At 45.6% G+C, this 18,748-nt stretch overlaps 1 protein-coding gene across 1 annotated transcript in view; it reads left to right on the plus strand.

The window, feature by feature from the left end:
• Positions 1-1,403: 1,403 nt before the first annotated feature.
• Positions 1,404-18,748, plus strand: part of POU2AF1 (POU class 2 homeobox associating factor 1) — a 40,367-nt gene continuing 23,022 nt past the window's right edge. Inside the window, exon 1 of the mRNA XM_088657802.1 lies at positions 1,404-1,520. Coding sequence (XP_088513928.1) covers positions 1,505-1,520 — 16 coding nt within the window. The 5' untranslated portion in view covers positions 1,404-1,504. The remainder of the gene's footprint in view (positions 1,521-18,748) is intronic.

An 18,748-nucleotide genomic window follows, 5' to 3' on the forward strand; every position in this document is an offset into this window, starting at 1 on the left:
GCTTTGTATTTCGGGCATCTGATCGGCTGCTGTCAAAAACAGGCTGCTGGTCTAGATAGGCCTTTGGTCTGCTCCAGCAGCCAGGCTGCCCTGATGTTCTAAAAACAAGACTTCACTGAAACGGCTGGGGCTGTTTCATCTGTCAGTATTTATCCACTTTAAAGTGGCTTTTTTGATTTTAAAATGACTAACCATGCTCTGACCCCTTATAGGAAATGTTTTATATTTTCACATGCATGAACCCGAAAGGAACCGGCCGTCTTTGTCCGATGAGGCATGACATTCTTACAGGTGCTTCCTCCCAATTTCTGACATACGGACCCCAGGGACCTCAGATTCCTGTAAAGAAACTGGGGGGGGTGTGTGCACATGAGCGCCAGCCACCTTTCTTTTTTACATTATTGAGAATCGTTACTGAGACGAGACAAGTCCTTCATTTGGTGTAAATAAATAAGGAGAGCCTCCAACTGGTTTTAGCAGAGAATTTAAAGTATCCTGGAAGCTACCTTAAAACAGACCCAACCTCCAGCATCAGATTTTGTCCTCTGCCTGGCAAGGGTCTCAGGCAAGGTCCTGTCGCCTGGTCCTTTTTGACATGAATCACCAAGGATTGAACCCAGGAGCATATGGATGCAAAGAAGCAGCCACTACTGAGCTCAGCTCTTCACCCAAACCCGCTAGCTCACATCTGAATATGAGCAGATGGGATCCTCATGACTCACCAGGCTAATTTCCAGTGGTTGTGCTCTGTACTCAGAGGAGGCACTCGCAAGGCTATCTAAGTGAGGGGTTCAGCCAGAGGGCCACATTCCCTTCTGGGCAAGCTTCCAAGGGCCACATACAACTGGTGGGTGGAGCCAGAGGCAAAACCTATGTAAATTTTAGTCTTACTACAGACTAGTTTCAACACGATCCTCCATTCAGACACGCAAAATGCTTTATCAGTCAGGTAAAAGCACTCAGAGTGCACAGCAGGGCCTGTGGGATAGGTTGCCTAGGGAAAGTGGGTGTGGCCAGGGGAGCATTCCGAGGGCCAGGCAGAGAGGTCCAGAGGGCCACATTTCGTTCCTGGGTCTGAAGTTCCGCTAATAAAAGGTCTACTGGCCTTAGGAATCCTACAGCAGTGCCTTCCGTTCCTCCCATAAATAACAGCTTACTTTATTAGGCTTAAAATATGTGGTGTTCTTTGTGGGGTGATTGTTGTTGTTTTTAACGCTCAGATAAGAAATTTGTGCCATTTGTGCCCAACATCTTTCACATTACAGTAACTTTGGAGGAACTGTATGTTGTGGTGAAGAACAGCACTGTGCAAAAGGGAGGGATTTTTTTTTAAAAGTGCTTGTGGTTGGAGGATGTGACATTGTCACGCCATTCAGCGGGAACCTGGCCTTTAAAAAAAAAAAAAGCTGAAAGGAACATCTTGACGGCCTGTTATCACATCAAGGTGCAAAGAGCAACGAATAAGCCCAAGAAGGGTGGCAAGGACCTCATCCTGCCCCAGAATATGCACTGGCAAAAATGTGAGTTCTGGACTCTTCTTTTAAAAAAATAAATAAATAACTAGAGTGCAAAGATAGGCTCTGGGAGGAAGCCCTACTGAATTCAATAGGGCGCGTTGCTGAGTAGACATTGTTAGGATTGCACGGTTTAACAGTAGTGTAGCAAAACTGTAGAGGAAGAACTGCTAATTTTCATTATCCTTTTGGATTTTCCAAAGTGCTTCTCAGTTTTTATTGTATTGGAACCACTCTGAGGTAGGTCTTTATTCTTATTCACATTTTGCAGCTGGGGGGGTGGGGGTGGGACTGAGGCTGAGAGTTTGTGACTTAAGCAGAGATGACCCTGGAGCTCTTCCAGATTAAATCATGCACAGCATAAAAAGAAGGTGGTGCCAGGATGAGGCCTTTTCCTCTTGCTCTCTGGCATATTTGGAACAAGCAGTGCTTACCGAGTGATAAATGGTCAGCACTTTGCATATGCTCAGATGAACACTGCTCTCTAGAACTACCTTGCAATGTTTTGTCTTTGAATCCTGGTTGGCAACCAACAGAATAGCATTAACTCTGAGACTTTTAAGACTTCTGCATCAAACACGACATTGATATATCCTGAGTTCAGACTAGCATGAACTCGACCCAATTTAAAGACTCTTACATCTAATGCTGTAACAGATCATCGTTGTACATATCCTTGTAGCTTTGAGTTGACAACTTTTATATGTATTCTTGTTTTTGCAATTCATATTTTATGTGTTAGTAGGGATTATTCTCACTGTTGAATCTTATATTGGCCTGTTTTTATTCTTGGTCTGTTTTTTTTATTGGTGCTTTTATCAACGAGAACTCCAATTTATTGAATCCTGGCTGGCAACCAACAGAATAGAATTACCGGTAACCAGGGCCGTCCCTAGGCCCGGGATGGGTGGCGCAAGGTGCCAGGGCGCCCGGCCATCAGTGGCACGGAAGGGTCGCCAAACGCTGGTGTCTGCCTCCGCGCACCTCTGCTGTTGAGCGGCTTCAGGCAGCTCTCCGGAGGCGCGCGGGGAGCGCTGGCCCTGGGCCGCCTGAACAGCTGAGAGGCGCAGCGCGGCAGCCCCAGGCTTGCGCTCCCCACGCGCCTCTGGAGCTTCCCGCGGGGAGCGGGAGCCTGGGGTCGCCTCCTCCACACCTCTCAGTTTTTGAGCGGCTTCAGGCCGCTCTCCAGAGGCGCGCAGGGAGCGCGAGCCTGGGGCTGCCTCCTCTGCGCCTCTCAGCTCCCCGCGCGCCCCTCCTGCCTGCCTCACTCACGGGGGGCGCCGGAGGGATCTTGGCACCAGGGCGCCAGATATGGTTAAGGCGGCCCTGCCGGTAACTCTTCTTACTCTTTTAACTCTCACATTGTAACCGTTCAGTTTTACTTCAAGTGTGCCTGCTAAGAATCCACAGATCTGTGGCAATGCCTTCAAAGAAGACGTTTGGCTCTTGTGTACTGGAAAGGCAAATTATCTGAACCATCACTTGTTTTCTGGCACACATACAAATTCACAAATTTAAAGCACAATCCTGCATGGGTTTACTTAGAAGCCAGTCCTGCTGAGTTGTATCCAATGCTAATTCTACTGAGCGTAGACTTATTGAAATTAATGGACACAACTAACTTACGTTGGTTCATTTCAATGGGTCTACTCTGAGTATAACTTAGCTGGATAGAGCCCACTGACCTTCAATGGAGGATTCTCCAAGGTAAGTGGGTATAGCTCAGCAGCTTTAGGCGGTGATCCTAAGCACACTTACTGGGGAGTAAACCCCAGTGAATACAATAGTACTTGCTTCCAAGTAAGCATGTGAGTTGCACAGAAGAGAGATCATAATCCCCTAGTTGATAGCTGTGTCATGTGCAGTAGTTTGGCGAGGATTTCTGATTCACAATACTTCAACAATAGCAAGTAAAATGGATTTTTAGAAAATCTGCTGTGGATGATCTGAGAGCCAGTGTGGTTAAGAGCGGTAGACTCGTAATCTGGTGAACTGGGTTCGCGTCTCAGCTCCTCCACATGCAGCTGCCGGGTGACCTTGGGCTACTCACACTTCTTTGAAGTCTCTCAGCCCCATTCACCTCACAGAGTGTTTGTTGGGGGAGGAAGGGAAAGGAGAATGTTAGCCACTTGGAGACTCCTTCGGGTAGTGATAAAGCGGGATATCAAATCCAAACTCCTCCTCTTCTTCTTCTTCTTCTTCTTCTTCTTCTTCTTCTTCTTCTTCTTCTTCTTCTTCTTCAAACCTCTTTCCTCTTAGCCTCAGTGATCCTCACCTGTATAATATGAGTATTACAGTAACTGCATGCCTTTGATCGGGTCTTTCTGCTGCTTTACTACTGATCAGGGAATTTTGTGTCAGGATCCCTGATCAATCATAACTTAGGTATCAATTTGCATCTGTGAAGAGCAAAAGATAATTGACCCTACTGCCCCCTGTTTTGCACCTGACTCTGATTACTGAGTCCTGGAGTTCTACTGAAAAACAATGTGCCATATTTACTTGAATGTAATGCGCACATTTTTGGGCCAAAATACATCACGGAAATTAGGGTGCACATTATATTCAATGGTGCGTTAGATTTGCATAAATATGGCAGGTCTTGCAGGCCTGAAACTGTCAACCCCTTGCAGTAAAGGACAGCGCTGTTATTCTCCAAAAACCAAGGTACATGGAATCCCAGGAAATGCCTTAACATTGTGTTGTCTGCACGCAGCCGAGCAAGCTTGCCATTAGGAGGGTACAGAGGGTTCCCATTTCTCATATGAGGAACTGAGGCCAAGAATAAATGACTTGCCTAAGGCTTCCAAGGATAGAGGTGGAGTTAAAGCACCGTTCTACAGAGATGGAGGACAAAAGCATGTTAAGAACATAATGATCTAAGACAGGCATGTCAAACCTGCGGCCCTCCAGATGTTTTGGACTACAATGCCCATCTTCCCCAACCACTGGTCCTGCTAGCTAGGGATCATGGGAGTTGTAGGCCAAAACATCTGGAGGGCCGCAGGTTTGACATGCCTGATCTAAGAAGAGTCCTGTTGGATCAGACCAAAGGCCCCTCTAGTTCAGCATCTTGTTCTCAGAGTAGTCAATTGTGAAGCCCTAAAAGCAGGAGCTGAGTGCAACCCCATCACTCCCCACTTGTGAATCCCACCAACTGCTGTTCAGAGACAGGTTCCCTCTGACAGTGGAAGTAGAGCATAGAAGCGGACAAGTAGCCAGGAGTAGCCTTCTCCACCAGGAGTTTATGCAACCCTCTTTTAAAGCCATCCAAGTTGGTGGCTGTAACTGCAGGTAGTGGGAGCAAATGTAACAGGTTAACTATGTGCTATGTGAAACAGCACCTACTTTGGTCTGTCCTGAACCTTTCAACATTCAGCTTCTTTGAGAGAGGGATAAAGACTGTCCGCTTTCTCTAGACAATGCATAATATAATTTACCTCTGTCACATCCCTTTTTTTAGCGAGTTGATTTACTTTACGCGGGGCAAGCAAATTTCCAGCATGTATAATGCAGAGAGAGAATATTTCCAATGCTTTTGTCAGATTAGTCACCATGAATCAAATGTCACTGAATGATTCACAATTGCAGCAATGCTTTTTTTCTTTTTTAATGGCAACTGTGGTTGCCAACCAAACAATTTCCATTTTAGAAAGTGAATCTTATCTTTTGCATCTGCCTTCTAAAAATGTCAAATAATCAGCAAAGAGTTAAGGGGAATGGCATCGATCAAGCCACTGGCAGCTGCTGTTGGGCTATTGCACTTGAGCGTGTGCAGAATGCCTGTTAGCACAGAGTAACTACAGGGTACTCCAGGCCAACCACCTTTATTTCTTACACTCCTTCTTTTCTATATAGCATAGTGGTGTGTCAAAGTGGCTGACAAATCAGAAAAAGAGGTAAAACTACAGTATGTACATCCATCAACAGGGATAGACGAAGCTGACAGCTTTGGTTCTCTCTGTTTCTTACTTTTCCAAATCTTAAGCACAGTTCTCCGCACTTCTGTTTGTTTATTCTGTTTATTTATTTTCAAAGTTCTCATGAACTTTAAGTGCTCATTTACCTGCACATTTTGCCTAATCAACTCATGTTTGTATGCAATTCCCCTTTAATAAATGTTACTCTTGTTATTTTCACTAATATATGCCTTTATAGGCATGTCTTATACCAGGGGTGCCATATTTCTAAAAGTGAAAATCCGGACACAAAAGTTGTTTAGCTTTTTATGGCAAAATCTCAAAATAACAACAACAACAACAACAACAACAACAACAATGAAGTTTTTGAGCTATTTTAAAGGAAATTCGCCAAAATCTACACTTCTTCCCATACGTCTGAATTTTCCGAGACATTTCAGCGATTTCCGCCCGGACACCGTTTCAGACGGCCAAATCCCGCTATGTCCCGGAAATTCCGGGTGTATGGAAACCCTATCTTATACAAATACATGCATTTCTGTACGCCTTGTTTAGTTGGAGAACTTCGCTGCAAAATTCAGAGAAGTGTGGATTTCAAAGGATAGTGGTGTTTGGGTCCGTGCGTTGTTTTGAAAAGTGTGAATTAGGCTATCTGAATTTCGCCTCCATCCCAATTGGAACTGGAGTCTGCTACTCCATTTGGTTCGCCGTTACTGCGAATGCTTTTTTTAAAAACGGACTTTTATGCAGCCACATTCTGGCTGTGAACCAACACACACTTTGAAGTGCTTTCTTATTTTGGGCATTTGTGGAAATGCCCAACGGACCACCAACAGTTCATTTATGGAATATGCTGCCACAAGATGGCCACTGGCTTAGGGAGATTTTAAAAAGCATTAAACAAATTCATGGAGTAAATGGTCCTACCAAAGGACACAAAATAGAACCCTGGGTTCAAAGGCAGTGTCCCTCTGAGTACCAGGTGCTGGGGACAAACAGCGGGAGCGGGGGACTCTTGCCTTCACACCCTCATTTGGGGCTTTCCCAGAAGCATCTTGTTGGTGACTGCTGGGAAAAGGATGCAGGACTACGGGTCCATTTAGCGCGGTTCTTAAAATGCCACTGTGCAAATGAGTCCTCTCAGAAATTCAGGACACCAAATAGTTGGACATCCCGAGCAAAGCCAGTTGAAATGAAAAGGTGGGTGTCAAATGTTTATCCTTCGCTGATTCTGCAGCAGGTGAGGTGGGGGTTAGGAACCCAGCTCCGAGAGTTCTTGAGAAGTGAGACCGAAAGATGAAACCGTCATGTGTGATGTGTTCCATCATGTGCGCTTCCGTTCAGGCGAAGCCACCTTGGGAAAAGTTGGTGGGAGGAACGAAGTTCATTGAGGCTTCATAAGCCAGCTGCTTGACTGCCAACAACATCAGCAGGGTTCTTAATAGATTCCCCCCCCCCCGAAATGTAAAATGCAGCTAAGGATGGGCAAATCTGGCAATTTCGGCTTCTCCCAGTTTATATGCAACATTGCCTACCATGCACAGTTTTGCAAATCAATTTCCCCTAATATAAGGAATCTTTGCATGTTCTTTTCACCAATATATGATGGCTTTATCCTAGTATGTGCATTTTTGAACGCGTTGCTTGGCTGGAGAACTGCACTGCAAAATTCAGAGAAGTTTGAATTTCGAAAGACAGCTGTGTTTCAATTCACATACCGTTTCAGAAAGCGAAGATTTGGTGCGTTTTTCTTTAAATTGTGAACTGAATCAAATTTCTCCCCCATATCTAACTGTAGCACAGGGGATGGTTATGCTCTGCCTTCACGGTCAGAGCCAGTAATGCTTCTGAATACCAGCTGCTAGAGAGAGTTCTCTTGTGCTCAGGTCCTGCTTGCGATTCCCCTACAGGTTGGCCATTGTGAGAACAGGATTCTGGGTTAGATGGGCCATTGGCCTGACCCGGTAGGCTCTTCATAAACTCTTATGATAGGTAGCAAAGGGAACCCAGCATGAAGGGTAACATTTTCTCACTTCATGTGTATTTGCCATCATGGCACAGTGACCAAACCATGTGATGCCTGGAGCGGAGTTTTTCCAGGTTTTGCTGTGCGTGCATGCGCAGAAGCGCTCTACTGCCGCGCTCGCATGCACAGAAGCAGTCCCTCCGGTTGCGGAAACCTTGGGAATCCGACCTGAGCTCCGGAATGGATCCTGTCTGCAACCAGAGGTACCACTGTACAATTAAGAAGAAGTATATTTTAGGGAGCAGGCTAGTAGACGGGGCCCATTACTTACACCAGGGGTCCCCAGACTAAGGCCTGCCACCGCATACGGCCCAAAGGCCTCTTTTATCCGGCCTGCGACGACCCCCGCCGCCTGCTGCCACCACCCGCTCTTACCGGCAGGGGGAAAATGGGGGGAAATGGCGAAAATCGTTTGTGCACATGCGCATGGGCCTCTCCCGACCCAGAAGTGCACCGGAAATAACGTTTGCGTGCTTGCGCAAGCGTCATTTCCAGTGCACTTCTGGGTTGGGGGAGGCCCATGCGCATGCACACAAACGGTTTTCGGTGCTTTTTTCCAACCCGGAAGTGCACCGCTGCGCCTGTAAGAGTGTGTGCACATGCGCACGGGCACGCACTCCCCCGCCGGCCCGAAGCCAGGTAAGTTTGGGGACCCCTGACTTACATCATAGGAGCCCACACAACGCTAAACACTGTTCTTGTATGTAGGTTTTATTTTATTGGTTTTTTATCTTATATTTTGGAAATGTACATCAATTTTTCCCCATTAATTTTTTGGGGGGCCCCAAAGCTATAGCTTGTTTAGCTAATATGTAAATCCGGCACTGCACTGACAGAGCTATCATTCCCTCTGTGCAAGCATCATCATGGCTGGACTCCTCAGCATCCTTTCCAGTTGTTGCAACCTAACCATTCCAGCACTCAGAGCTAAGCAATGGACATAGGCCCCTGGGATTTTTCTCTTCTGCCATATGCACCAATAAGGCCCGTGCAAAACGCTTTTCTGCATGCTCTGTCAGCCATATACTCAGAATTCTCCAGCGCTATAACCAGCTCTACTTTTGCTCAAGGGCTTTTGATCACTGAGTAAACACTCCCAGCCTGGTGTTTGCTTAATATCTTTGCACAGGGTTAAATGTTTATTGAAACATCCTGCCCCAGATGTGACCAGAGATGGGGAGGGCGTGGGGGGGTTGGATCCATTCCTTGCCAGCTTTAAGTGACAGCTTTGCTCCAGAAAATCAAATGCCACCCTGGGAAAAGCTAGACCCGTGTCAGTTTCAGAAGGGAGCCTGCAGGAGTCTCTCCAACAAACAGGCCTCAACATGCACCAAGGGTGGGTGGGTGAGTGTTGCTGGATAATTGACACTGTTGGGGGATCATGGTGTTCTGGGTGACACACACAGCGTCAAACTGAGGCCACGAGCTCACTGACAGGGCGATGGGAGCAATTGACAGTCAAGAAAACAAGGGTTGTCTTCTGCGTGTTGACCCAGCACTGAGTTGACAACCGCAGTAGGAAGCAAAAGGCATTCCCACAGGCAAGCTACCTCTTACACAGCTGCACAGCAGCCAAGGAGGAAAAAGGTACTCTTGAGGTCACAGAGAGAACCCTCTTCAGGACCCCTTCCAAGGTAGTGTCATTTTTTTTTTGCACTCCTCTTGAGATTCTGAGGGCTGCAGGGACAAACGTGGCAGCTACTTGGGGGCGTGGGGCACGGCTGTGTGGCTTCCATATTATTATCCATGCAAACTGTCAAATTCACAATGATGGCAAAGTAGAACCTCCATGTTCAGGGGAAGCCACTTACTACTGGAGGAAAGCCATGGAAGAGGGCTGTTGACTTCAAATCCCAGGATGCACCTGGCTCTTGTGCCCCCAGTTTCCCACCAACTCAGGAGAATCACAGAGCATGAAGTTGTAGGAAGCATATACCATATTTTTTCGTGTATAAGGACTAGGTTTTTTCCCTTAAAAATAACGTCAAAAATTAGGGGGCGTCTTATACATAGATACATCTCCCCCCCCCATTTTCTTAAATCGGAGTCCCCCAAAATAGGGGGCATCTTATACATGGGGGCATCTTATAGACAGAAAAATACATACTTACTAGAGACAAAGACATCCTCTGGGACTGCAGAATCCTAGGCTGAAGAGTTTTTGTGTGGCATCTCTCTCTCTCTCTCTCTCTCTCTCTCTCTCTCTCTCTCTCTCTCTCTCTCTCTCTCTCTCTCTCGTAATGTGTAATATTAATTCACCTAGTTCAACAGGTGGCAGAGCCCACCATACTGCATTTGGGCCCCTCATCTCTGTTCATTATGCTGAGTAGGGCCCTGAATGTCTGCCCCCAAGTCTTACCATGATGGCACAGGAAGGTGTGGAGTGGGCATTGATGTGGCAACGTCCTTGTGGACACAGGAGCCAAAGTAGCTCAGCTGGGAGAGCGTTAGACTAGAAATCTGAAGCCCCCCTGGTTTGATCTCAGGCAATTCTGCTTGGCATGGCCCTCCTTGATGCGAATGGGCTATCTTTCAGTGACACACTTTAGGTGTCGAAGGCCCTGCATTACGCCCTTGGCATCTCTCTTTTTTTAACCAATAAATTTTTATTAATTTTCCATTTTCAACAACTTATACAGTAAATGTTAATCCAAACAATACATAGCTGTCCCCCAGCTCGGACTTCCCCCCACCCCACCCGCAGGTATATTAGTTCTCCATTCTCGCGTATTTCAACTGTCCTTAATAATTAACAATGAGGGATTTAACTCGTTACCGCCAACGTTTTCATTCCATTATAGTTTTTTCTTGCGTAGTCAACAAACTTACTCCATTCTCTATGGAATTTCGCGTCCCCCTGATCCCTTATTCTATAGGTTAGCTTAGCCATTTCCATCAAGTCTAGTAGCTTCGTTTGCCATTCCGTAATCTGAGGTACCTCTTGTAACTTCCATTTTTGGGCGATTAGTAGCCTTGCGGCCACTGTGGCATACAAGAAGAATCGCTGGTCAATTTTTTAAATTTCCTTGTCTAGCAGCCCCAATAAAAAGGCTTCGGTTTTTTTTTTGAAGGTGTACCTAAGTATCTTTTTAAGTTCATTGTAAACCGCTTCCCAATTTTTTTTTATCTTAGGACACCCCCACCACATATGAAAAAATTATCCGTTAGTTGTTTTACATTTCCAACAAGCCTTATTTTGTAATCTATACATTTTGGCTAGTTTGACTGGTGTCAAGTACCAGCGATAGATCATCTTCCCCTGGCATCTCAAGTTAAAAGGGTTGGGGGTAGCAGGTAGACATGGGGGAGGAATTAGGTTTGGTTCACATTTTAATGCACGCATGCCTAACACACACTTTCAGGAAGAATGCGTGAAGGAAAGCAGTCATTCTTTGAAATTCACGCTTCTCCAAAAATTGCACCGCAGTTCTGCAGCCAAGTAATGTGTACAAAAATGCATATACCAGAGTAAAGTGTGATTATTAATGCATTTAATTAGTAAAAATATAACACACAGAATGCATAGCAAAAATGTAGGCAATGTTACATATGAAGATGTGTATATTAGGAGAGATTTGCACTAAAATGCTTACAAATTTCATAAATAAATCACAAACTGATGCAGACGTGTGAAGAAGGTGGCTTCATCCACACCATAAGTACATTTAAAGCACATTGCTTCCCCCCACAAAAAATAAGAATAATCCTGGAAACTGTAGTTTGTTAAAAGTGCTGGCAATTACAGCCCTGTGATGGGGTAAACTCTAGTTCCCAGGATTCAAGGGAGCACTTTTAATGTTTGTTGTGGGTGTGACTGAAGATTGGAAAACTGGAAAGCTGAGAGAAAATGAACTTAACAGGTAATTGGAAAGATCCCTGAGACCCTGGAAAGCTGCTACCAGTCAGAGTAGACAATACGGGGCTCGATGGATAAATAACCTGCTGTGCGGACCAGAAAAATATTTCCCCTTCCTAATATGAAATATATTGCCATTTTCCTCCCACACTCAAAAGCATCTAAAATAGCATTTCAAAGCAGAGGCTGTTCTGCCTCCAGATGTTCTCCTGCACCTCCTCAACCCAGCAGCCACCTGCACTGAGATTACCTACCCAAAATAGTCCCAGCTGTGATCTTGTCTGATCAGCTCCGGCCTTCCAGTTAGTCTCTCCAAGAGGAAGGAAGATAGAGCAGCTCAACAGCTTCTTCCTCACACTGCCAGCTTTATAGGTTTCCTCCTTGCATTCATGTCTACCAGCTATTCCCCTTTTTTGTCCCCGTACTCATTGCTTCCTCTTGCACTTGCTTCCAGCATGTATGGTTCAGCTGAACATCTTGATTCCTAGACCCGGTTTCTTCTGGCTCCCAATTTCTTTCCATCCTGTGGTCCTCCTGATCCCAGCCTGCTTGCCTCTTTTACTTTCTGTTCCTTTCCTGGTGCCAAGCCCCTGTCCTTATCCTCCTTCCCAAGATCAACATGAAGCCCAGACTCAATCGGGCTAATTCTCCCCAACCTAAGTGCATATAAACAGGGCCGGTCCTACCATTAGCCAGACTGAGAAAGCTTCCTCGGGCAGCTGGTTCTGGGAAATGGGAAATGACAGTGAGATGCCGGAGGAGGACAGAGCCATATGGGCCACATGGCCTGCACATGATCTGCACACCCCTCAACGAACCTGCTGCTCTCCGCAGGAAGACATTGGGCTCATCCGCACTTAGTTCTTGCCCCATGCTTCCTAGGCACAAGTCTGTACTTTAAAGCAATGTTCTTCCTCCTGGCATTTCCCCAATGAAAACCCATTCTGAATCGGAACAAACAGCAATTTGGGTTGGGTCTGATTCAGGAGCAAAGAGTGAGTTTTTTGTGAGGAAAGTACCGGGGCAAAAGAGAGAGAGAGAGAGAGAGAGAGAGAGAGAGAGAGAGAGAGAGAGAGAGAGGACAAGGAGCTTTAAAGTGCCAGCCTGTGGCTAGAAATGCAGCAGCAAAGGAATTCTGGAGGAGCAGCGTTGTCCCACTGCCCCTCCTGATGTAAGATTCAGCTGCTGGTCCAATTTGCTTCTGAATGCATGATGAGAGGAACACACCATTTTTGCCCTTGACTTCTTGCAGCCAGATGTATTGGGACCCCCCTGCATGTAAATGAGCCTGACCGCAAAAGGATGCTTCACCTGAAACTCAGGTTTGGTGATAGGTGCTCCTTTTATTACTTTTGAAGCACCATTTTCTACAGCAAACCGCCGCTTTTTCCGGAGTAAATGTGCTCAGCATCGGGGCAGCAGGTGCAAACTGTGTTTTATTCCTGTAGTCGTGACGGTGCTCTGATTTAAGTGAGTTTTAAAAGGGAAAAACATAGAAGCAAGCTGGAATGGCGGTGAGAGAAGGCAGAATAAGTGTGAACTGTGCATCACAACTGAAATAATATGCTGGTACATGATTGTCTAAAGTCCAGGGTCTCAGTTTTGCTTCTGTGCTTATCGAATGCTAAGGGGCTTCCGCCACAGGGTAGTCTATGCTCTGGCCTCCAATCACACATGCAAACGATTTCGCCTTCTGATACTTCCTCTTTGACTGTACAGAGGGCATAGCACAATCACTGCCTAGGCTAAGATTTAATCTAAAGTACAAACACACAGTGGTTTAATACCACTTTAAGCAGTTTGGCTTCCTGCAGGGCATCCTGGGAGCTGTAGTTTGGTGAGGTGTTTTCCACAGACCTACAGTTCCCAGGGTCCTGCTTTCCTGCTTTCCATAAGCATTCCATAGGCATCTTGTTGTCCATTGTGAGAACAGGATGCTTAACTAGACGAGCAGTTGGCCTGATCCACCAGGGCTCTTAAGTTCCTATGGTTCTCTGGGAAGAGAGGAGATAGTGGTCTGTAATGTGAGCATGCCTGTGGGTGCTATTCAAGAAAGTCCCTGCTGTCCTGGTGTATGCACAGTGTACATTATTGTAGTACACAAGGAATCACGCCTGCATGAGTACAAAGCAGGGGTCCCCAAACTAAGGCCCGGGAGCTGGATGCGGTCCAATCACCTTCTCAATCCGGCCCGCAGATGGTCATGTTTTTACATGAGTAGAGTGTCCTTTTATTTAAAATGCATCTCTGGGTTATTTGTGGGGCATAGGAATTCGTTCATATTTTTTTTCCAAAATATAGTCCAGCCCCGCACAAGGTCTGAGGGACAGTGGACTGGCCCCCTGCGAAAAATTTTGCTGACCCCTGGTACAAAGTTTAGAATGGTTTCTTTTCTTTTTAAAAAAAAAGTATGCGCAGTGTGTGCCAAAGTGTGAGAAAATATTTTGTGTAATTCGTTTTTTGAGATACAAGCCAAGATCCCCAACTGCCTTGAGAAGGAAACATTTTCTGAATCATAACAATTATGCTCCTTGGGGTTTGTGTTATCAAGTGAATGTTTGCTTTCCAAACTTCTGCAAACAGAAAAGGATTTCCATTGTATCTCCTCAAGAGCTTATTATTTTAATGTCTCTCTCTGTGTGTGATTATACCAGAGATGCAAGCGGGGGGAGGAAAACAGTTGTGTGTTCTGGTTTGCGCCTCTGAATTGATAGATTTCTCACCTGCCAGAGTGTCGGAGGGGGTGGGGAAAGGCCTGGCGGAAAGTGTGCACTTTGGGGGTTGAAAGGCAACCAATCAGCCATGCAAACCCTTGCAGGATGACAAACTCTTTTCAGTGGAAAGTTGGCTCAGTGGACAGTCCTAGTGACTCATCTAAAAAAAAAAAGTCCTAACTTGGAGAGGTAGTGTGAGTGAAGCTTGGCAGGCTCTCAAAAGAGGGCTCAGCTCCTTTGTGATCTGAATATCCGTGACGGGCTGTTGCCAATAAACCCTTTCAAAATCCCTCAGCAAACTCTCGGGGGCCCTTAGACATTTCTCCTTGGTTAACGTTGCCTTTCGCTGTGGCTTTTGAAAAAAACATTGGGTGCCCCTGGAGTTTATCCAAGGTCTGAAATAGCCACTTCCTTCAACGTCATGCCCATGAGATGTTGCTGGACTACAATTCCCACCATCCTCTAAAGCAGTGGTTCCCAACAGGTGGTCCGCGGACCCCCAGGGGTCCGCGAGCTATGCCAGAGGGGTCCGCAGGATGCTATTAGAATAAAAAATCTATTAAATATATTTCGTATGATAACAGATTTTTTGTTTTGGCCGCTTCCTGCATGAGCAGAGTCTAGCGCAAAACTAGAATTAGATAGAGGCAGTAGTTCTGCTGTATGCCGTTAGGTGGTGCTTTACAAACACTACTGTTTTGCAAAGAGGCAGCGCACGCATTCTACTAACGCTCACCTCCCCAAGATGCTTTGCGCGTGTCGGCTTCATTTGTGCACTACTGCGCAGGTACCCTGTCTTCTCCATTCCCCTCCCTCCTCCCTGGCGCACGCTCCCTCTTTGCAAAACAGTAGTGCTTGTAAACAAAGCGTTGTTTTTCGCGGAAGCTACAGTTCGCGTAGTTAAAAATGGACCGTTGGTTAAAAAGTGGTTCTTTTTAATTTTAGGATTAGGAATTAATGGGGGTCCTTGTCACAATAGCGGCTCGATGAGGGGTCCTCGAGAAAAATTTGTTGGGAACCCCTGCTCTAAAGCATTGGCCATTCCAGCTGGGGGCATCTGATGGGAGCTGGAGACCAACAACATCCTGGAGGGCACCAGGTTGGAGAAGGCTGGTCTGAAGATGGTCCAGGAGGCAGCTGCTTTACTTTATTTATTCAACATTTACAGAGAGAGGCTTGGGAATGCAGCCTCTTGGAATAATGGCGTCCCGAGAAATCTCCACCCCCTTCTCTTCCACTTCTCCATTCATCAACAGCACCACCCCGTCTAGGGTTGCCTCTTAGGACCATCTGTCTCCGAGCCCTTTGCTCTCCTAGTTTTAAGGCTCGCTGGGTTCTGGGAGCTGGTGGATCTGGAATGCTTTCTAGTGATAACATGTCAGCCTCACCCCCCGACCTCAGAGCATGGGAAATCAGCCAAAGACTTATAATATGGCATTAAATTTGGAATGTTTGATTATTTTATAATTTGGAATGTTTTTTAATGTGGTTTTTATTGGATTGTTAGAATGGAAAATTTAATAAATATTATTACCGAAATAAAATAAAATAAAATAGTGATAACATGTCAGCCAGCTGCTCCAGCTCTGCCTCCCACACACACACTGATTTCCCAACTTTTCCCCTCATCTTCCTCTGAGCTGTGACCTCCCTCAAATCCCTGTTGTAATTCTGAACTGTCTTCTCCTCTGGAAGGGTCAGGCTGGGGGGGGGGCAGTCTCCCCCATTCCTCCTCTGCCCAGTCCCTGACAGAACCACGTCTGTTGCCTTGTGTCCCATGAGAGAAGAAAAGCAGAAAAAATGTAAGGAAATAAGTGAAGGTGAACAACAGGGGAGGGACCATAGCTCAGTGTCAGGGCATTTAATTTGCATGCAGGGGACCCCAAATTCAGTCCTTGGTGTTTATAGTTAAAGGGATCAGGTGGATCTCGCTGTGCCTCAGAGCCCGGAAAGAGACTGCCAGCTGTGAAGTCCAATACAGTGGTACCTCAGTTTAAGTACACAATTGGTTCCGGAAGTCTGTACTTAACCTGAAGCGTACTTAACCTGAAGCGAACTTTCCCATTGAAAGTAATGGAAAGTGGATTAATCTGTTCCAGATGGGTCCACGGAGTACTCAACCTGAAGCATACTTAACCCAAAGTATGCGTGTAATTGGTTCTGGAAGTCCGTACTTAACATGAAGCGTACTTAACCTGAAGCAAACTTTCCCATTGAAAGTAATGGAAAGTGGATTAACCCGTTCCAGACGGGTCTGGAGAGTACTTAAACTGAAAGTACTCAAACCGAAGCGTACTTAAACCGATGTATGACTGTACTGGGTTGGATAGACCAATGTTCTATCCGACATTGGATAGAGGCCGTTTCCTAGGTTGAAGTAAATTTGTTGTTACAGTGGTACCTCGGTTTATGAATACAATTGGTTCCGGAAGTCTGTTCATAAACTGAAGCGAACTTTCCCATTGAAAGTAATGGAAAGTGGATTAATCTGTTCCAGGCGGTCCGCGGAGTACTTAAACTGAAGCATTCATAAACTGAAGCAAACTTTCCCATTGAAAGTAATGGAAAGTGGATTAATCTGTTCCAGACGGGTCCGCGGAGTACTCAACCTGAAGCGTACTTAAGCCGAAGCATGGGTGTAATTGGATCCGGAAGTCTGTTCATAAACTGAAGCGTTCATAAACTGAAGCGAACTTTCCCATTGAAAGTAATGGAAAGTGAATTAATCCGTTCCAGATGGGTCCGCAGCGTTCGTAAACCGAAAATTCGTAAACCGAGGTGTTCGTAAACCGAGGTTCCATTGTATTTTTAAGTAGGATGGTGGGAATTAGACTCTAGTTCCCATTTGCAGAGTATGCGGAAGACAGCCCTAGGTTGTTCGACTCTTTAATTAGTTCTCTTTTTTCATCTTATAAAAACTACGCAAGACACTCTCTTCTAAAGTTTAAATAACATATAGCTTTTCCTTACTGTACTTTCAGTGGCAGATAAAATATATACAATGCAGGTGGATGTTTCTTAAGATGCTAATACGTCTTACATAAATTACCAGGCATAGGCAAACTCCAACCCTCCAGATGTTTGGGACTACAATTCCCATCATCCCTGACCACTGGTCCTGTTAACTAGGGATGATGGGAATTGTAGTCCCAAATTGTAGTCCCAAGGGCCGGAGTTTGCCTATGCCTGGATTAAACTGTTGCAGACTAACTCTGAGGCAGATGGAAGCACTGGCACAGCACAACTGTTAAGACTGTTCTATCAACTGCCATAACTGTACCAACTGAAAATAACTGCCACAGAGTGTTTGATGCCATAGAGTTCTACAGCTCTTGCAATCAGTTCTTTGCATATGCATTTTGGATGCTAAAATCCCACAGGTATCACATTTCTGAATACATTCTCAAGCAGGCAGAGCCATCCTGACAACTAACACCACCTCATTCTGTCGCAAGGATAGACCAGGCCAGAGTCAGAGGTCATATTTGCAATCAGTTTTCAGCATCAGTCCCAGGGAGAGAGACATGAAATAACAGGTTAAAATCAGGCAGGCGTGTTTATGAAGACTTCTGACAATTGTGGACATTAAAATTACTAGGCACGTTATCTTTCCTAGATAACCATTAATTGCCCTTGAAGCTTGTCGGCAGGTGAGCGCTGGAGATGAGGAATGAAATCTGGCTTGTGTTTAAATCACTTCTCTTTAAAAAAAAAAACTAATAATAATAATACATGCTCCCTTCTTCAGTTCTGGAAGGCATGCGCCAACATTTCTTATCTCGTGATAAGAATCAGCCCCTGACAAGATGCAGAGCAGGGAGGAGAAAGACCTCACACCAATTTGAACCTCCCAAAGCAAGATTCCTCCTGACTGTCTATCACTCCTATGACTGCCGTGGTGCTTGGTGCAACACACAGAATGGCGATAAGCATGTTTCTGTGGTGGAGGAAGCCAAGAGAGCTGGAAAGAGTTGCATCTCAGTTGCTTCAGGAGCCAAGGTTATGCGCGCACACACACACACGCACACACACACACACACACACACACAGAGAGAAAATGTCTTCTGGCTGTGCCATCAATCTGCTTGGCATTAATTTCCCTTGTCTGTTTAGCTGCAGCCTGTGCAGCCTGTTCTTAAGGTTCTCATAATCCCAAATCCTCTCTAGGACATGCTGATTTTCCTTGTAAGATTTAAAGGCATTCCCCCTCTGCAATTGCACTTGCAAGTAAGACATCAGGGGTCCCTTGAGTCTGTGCCGTCTGGGAAGAGCCAACTACACAACAGTTTGATTAAATGGTGTTTATTATAAATGGGGGAAAGGATACGTTTCCCCAGAATATAACCCCCTCCCCTACAAAGCAGTATTTTTTTCTGGAGAGATGAATCAACACTGCTGTCTCTTTTTCCTGGCCAAATCTGTCAGGTTTTGCTTCTCCCCATTCCCCCCCCCCAAAAAAAGTTCAGCTCTAGTTTAAACATCAGCTTGCACTTTCTTCTAAGTCCTCATGAATATTCGTCAACATATGAGTGTGAATTTCTCCTAATATTAATGCTTGCATGCAGTTCTGCCTAAAATCCACATTTTTGCAAGGCAATTTCTTCCTAACAGAATGCATTTTGTATGTTATTTTCACCAATATACGCAGTTGCATGCATACTGTATGCAGTTTGGGCTTGGCTGAAAAACTGCACTGAAAAATTAAGAGAAGAGGGGGT

This window comes from Zootoca vivipara, chromosome 14, assembly GCF_965207765.1.
Source record: "Zootoca vivipara chromosome 14, rZooViv2.hap1.1, whole genome shotgun sequence".
Taxonomy (NCBI): Eukaryota; Metazoa; Chordata; class Lepidosauria; order Squamata; family Lacertidae; genus Zootoca; species Zootoca vivipara.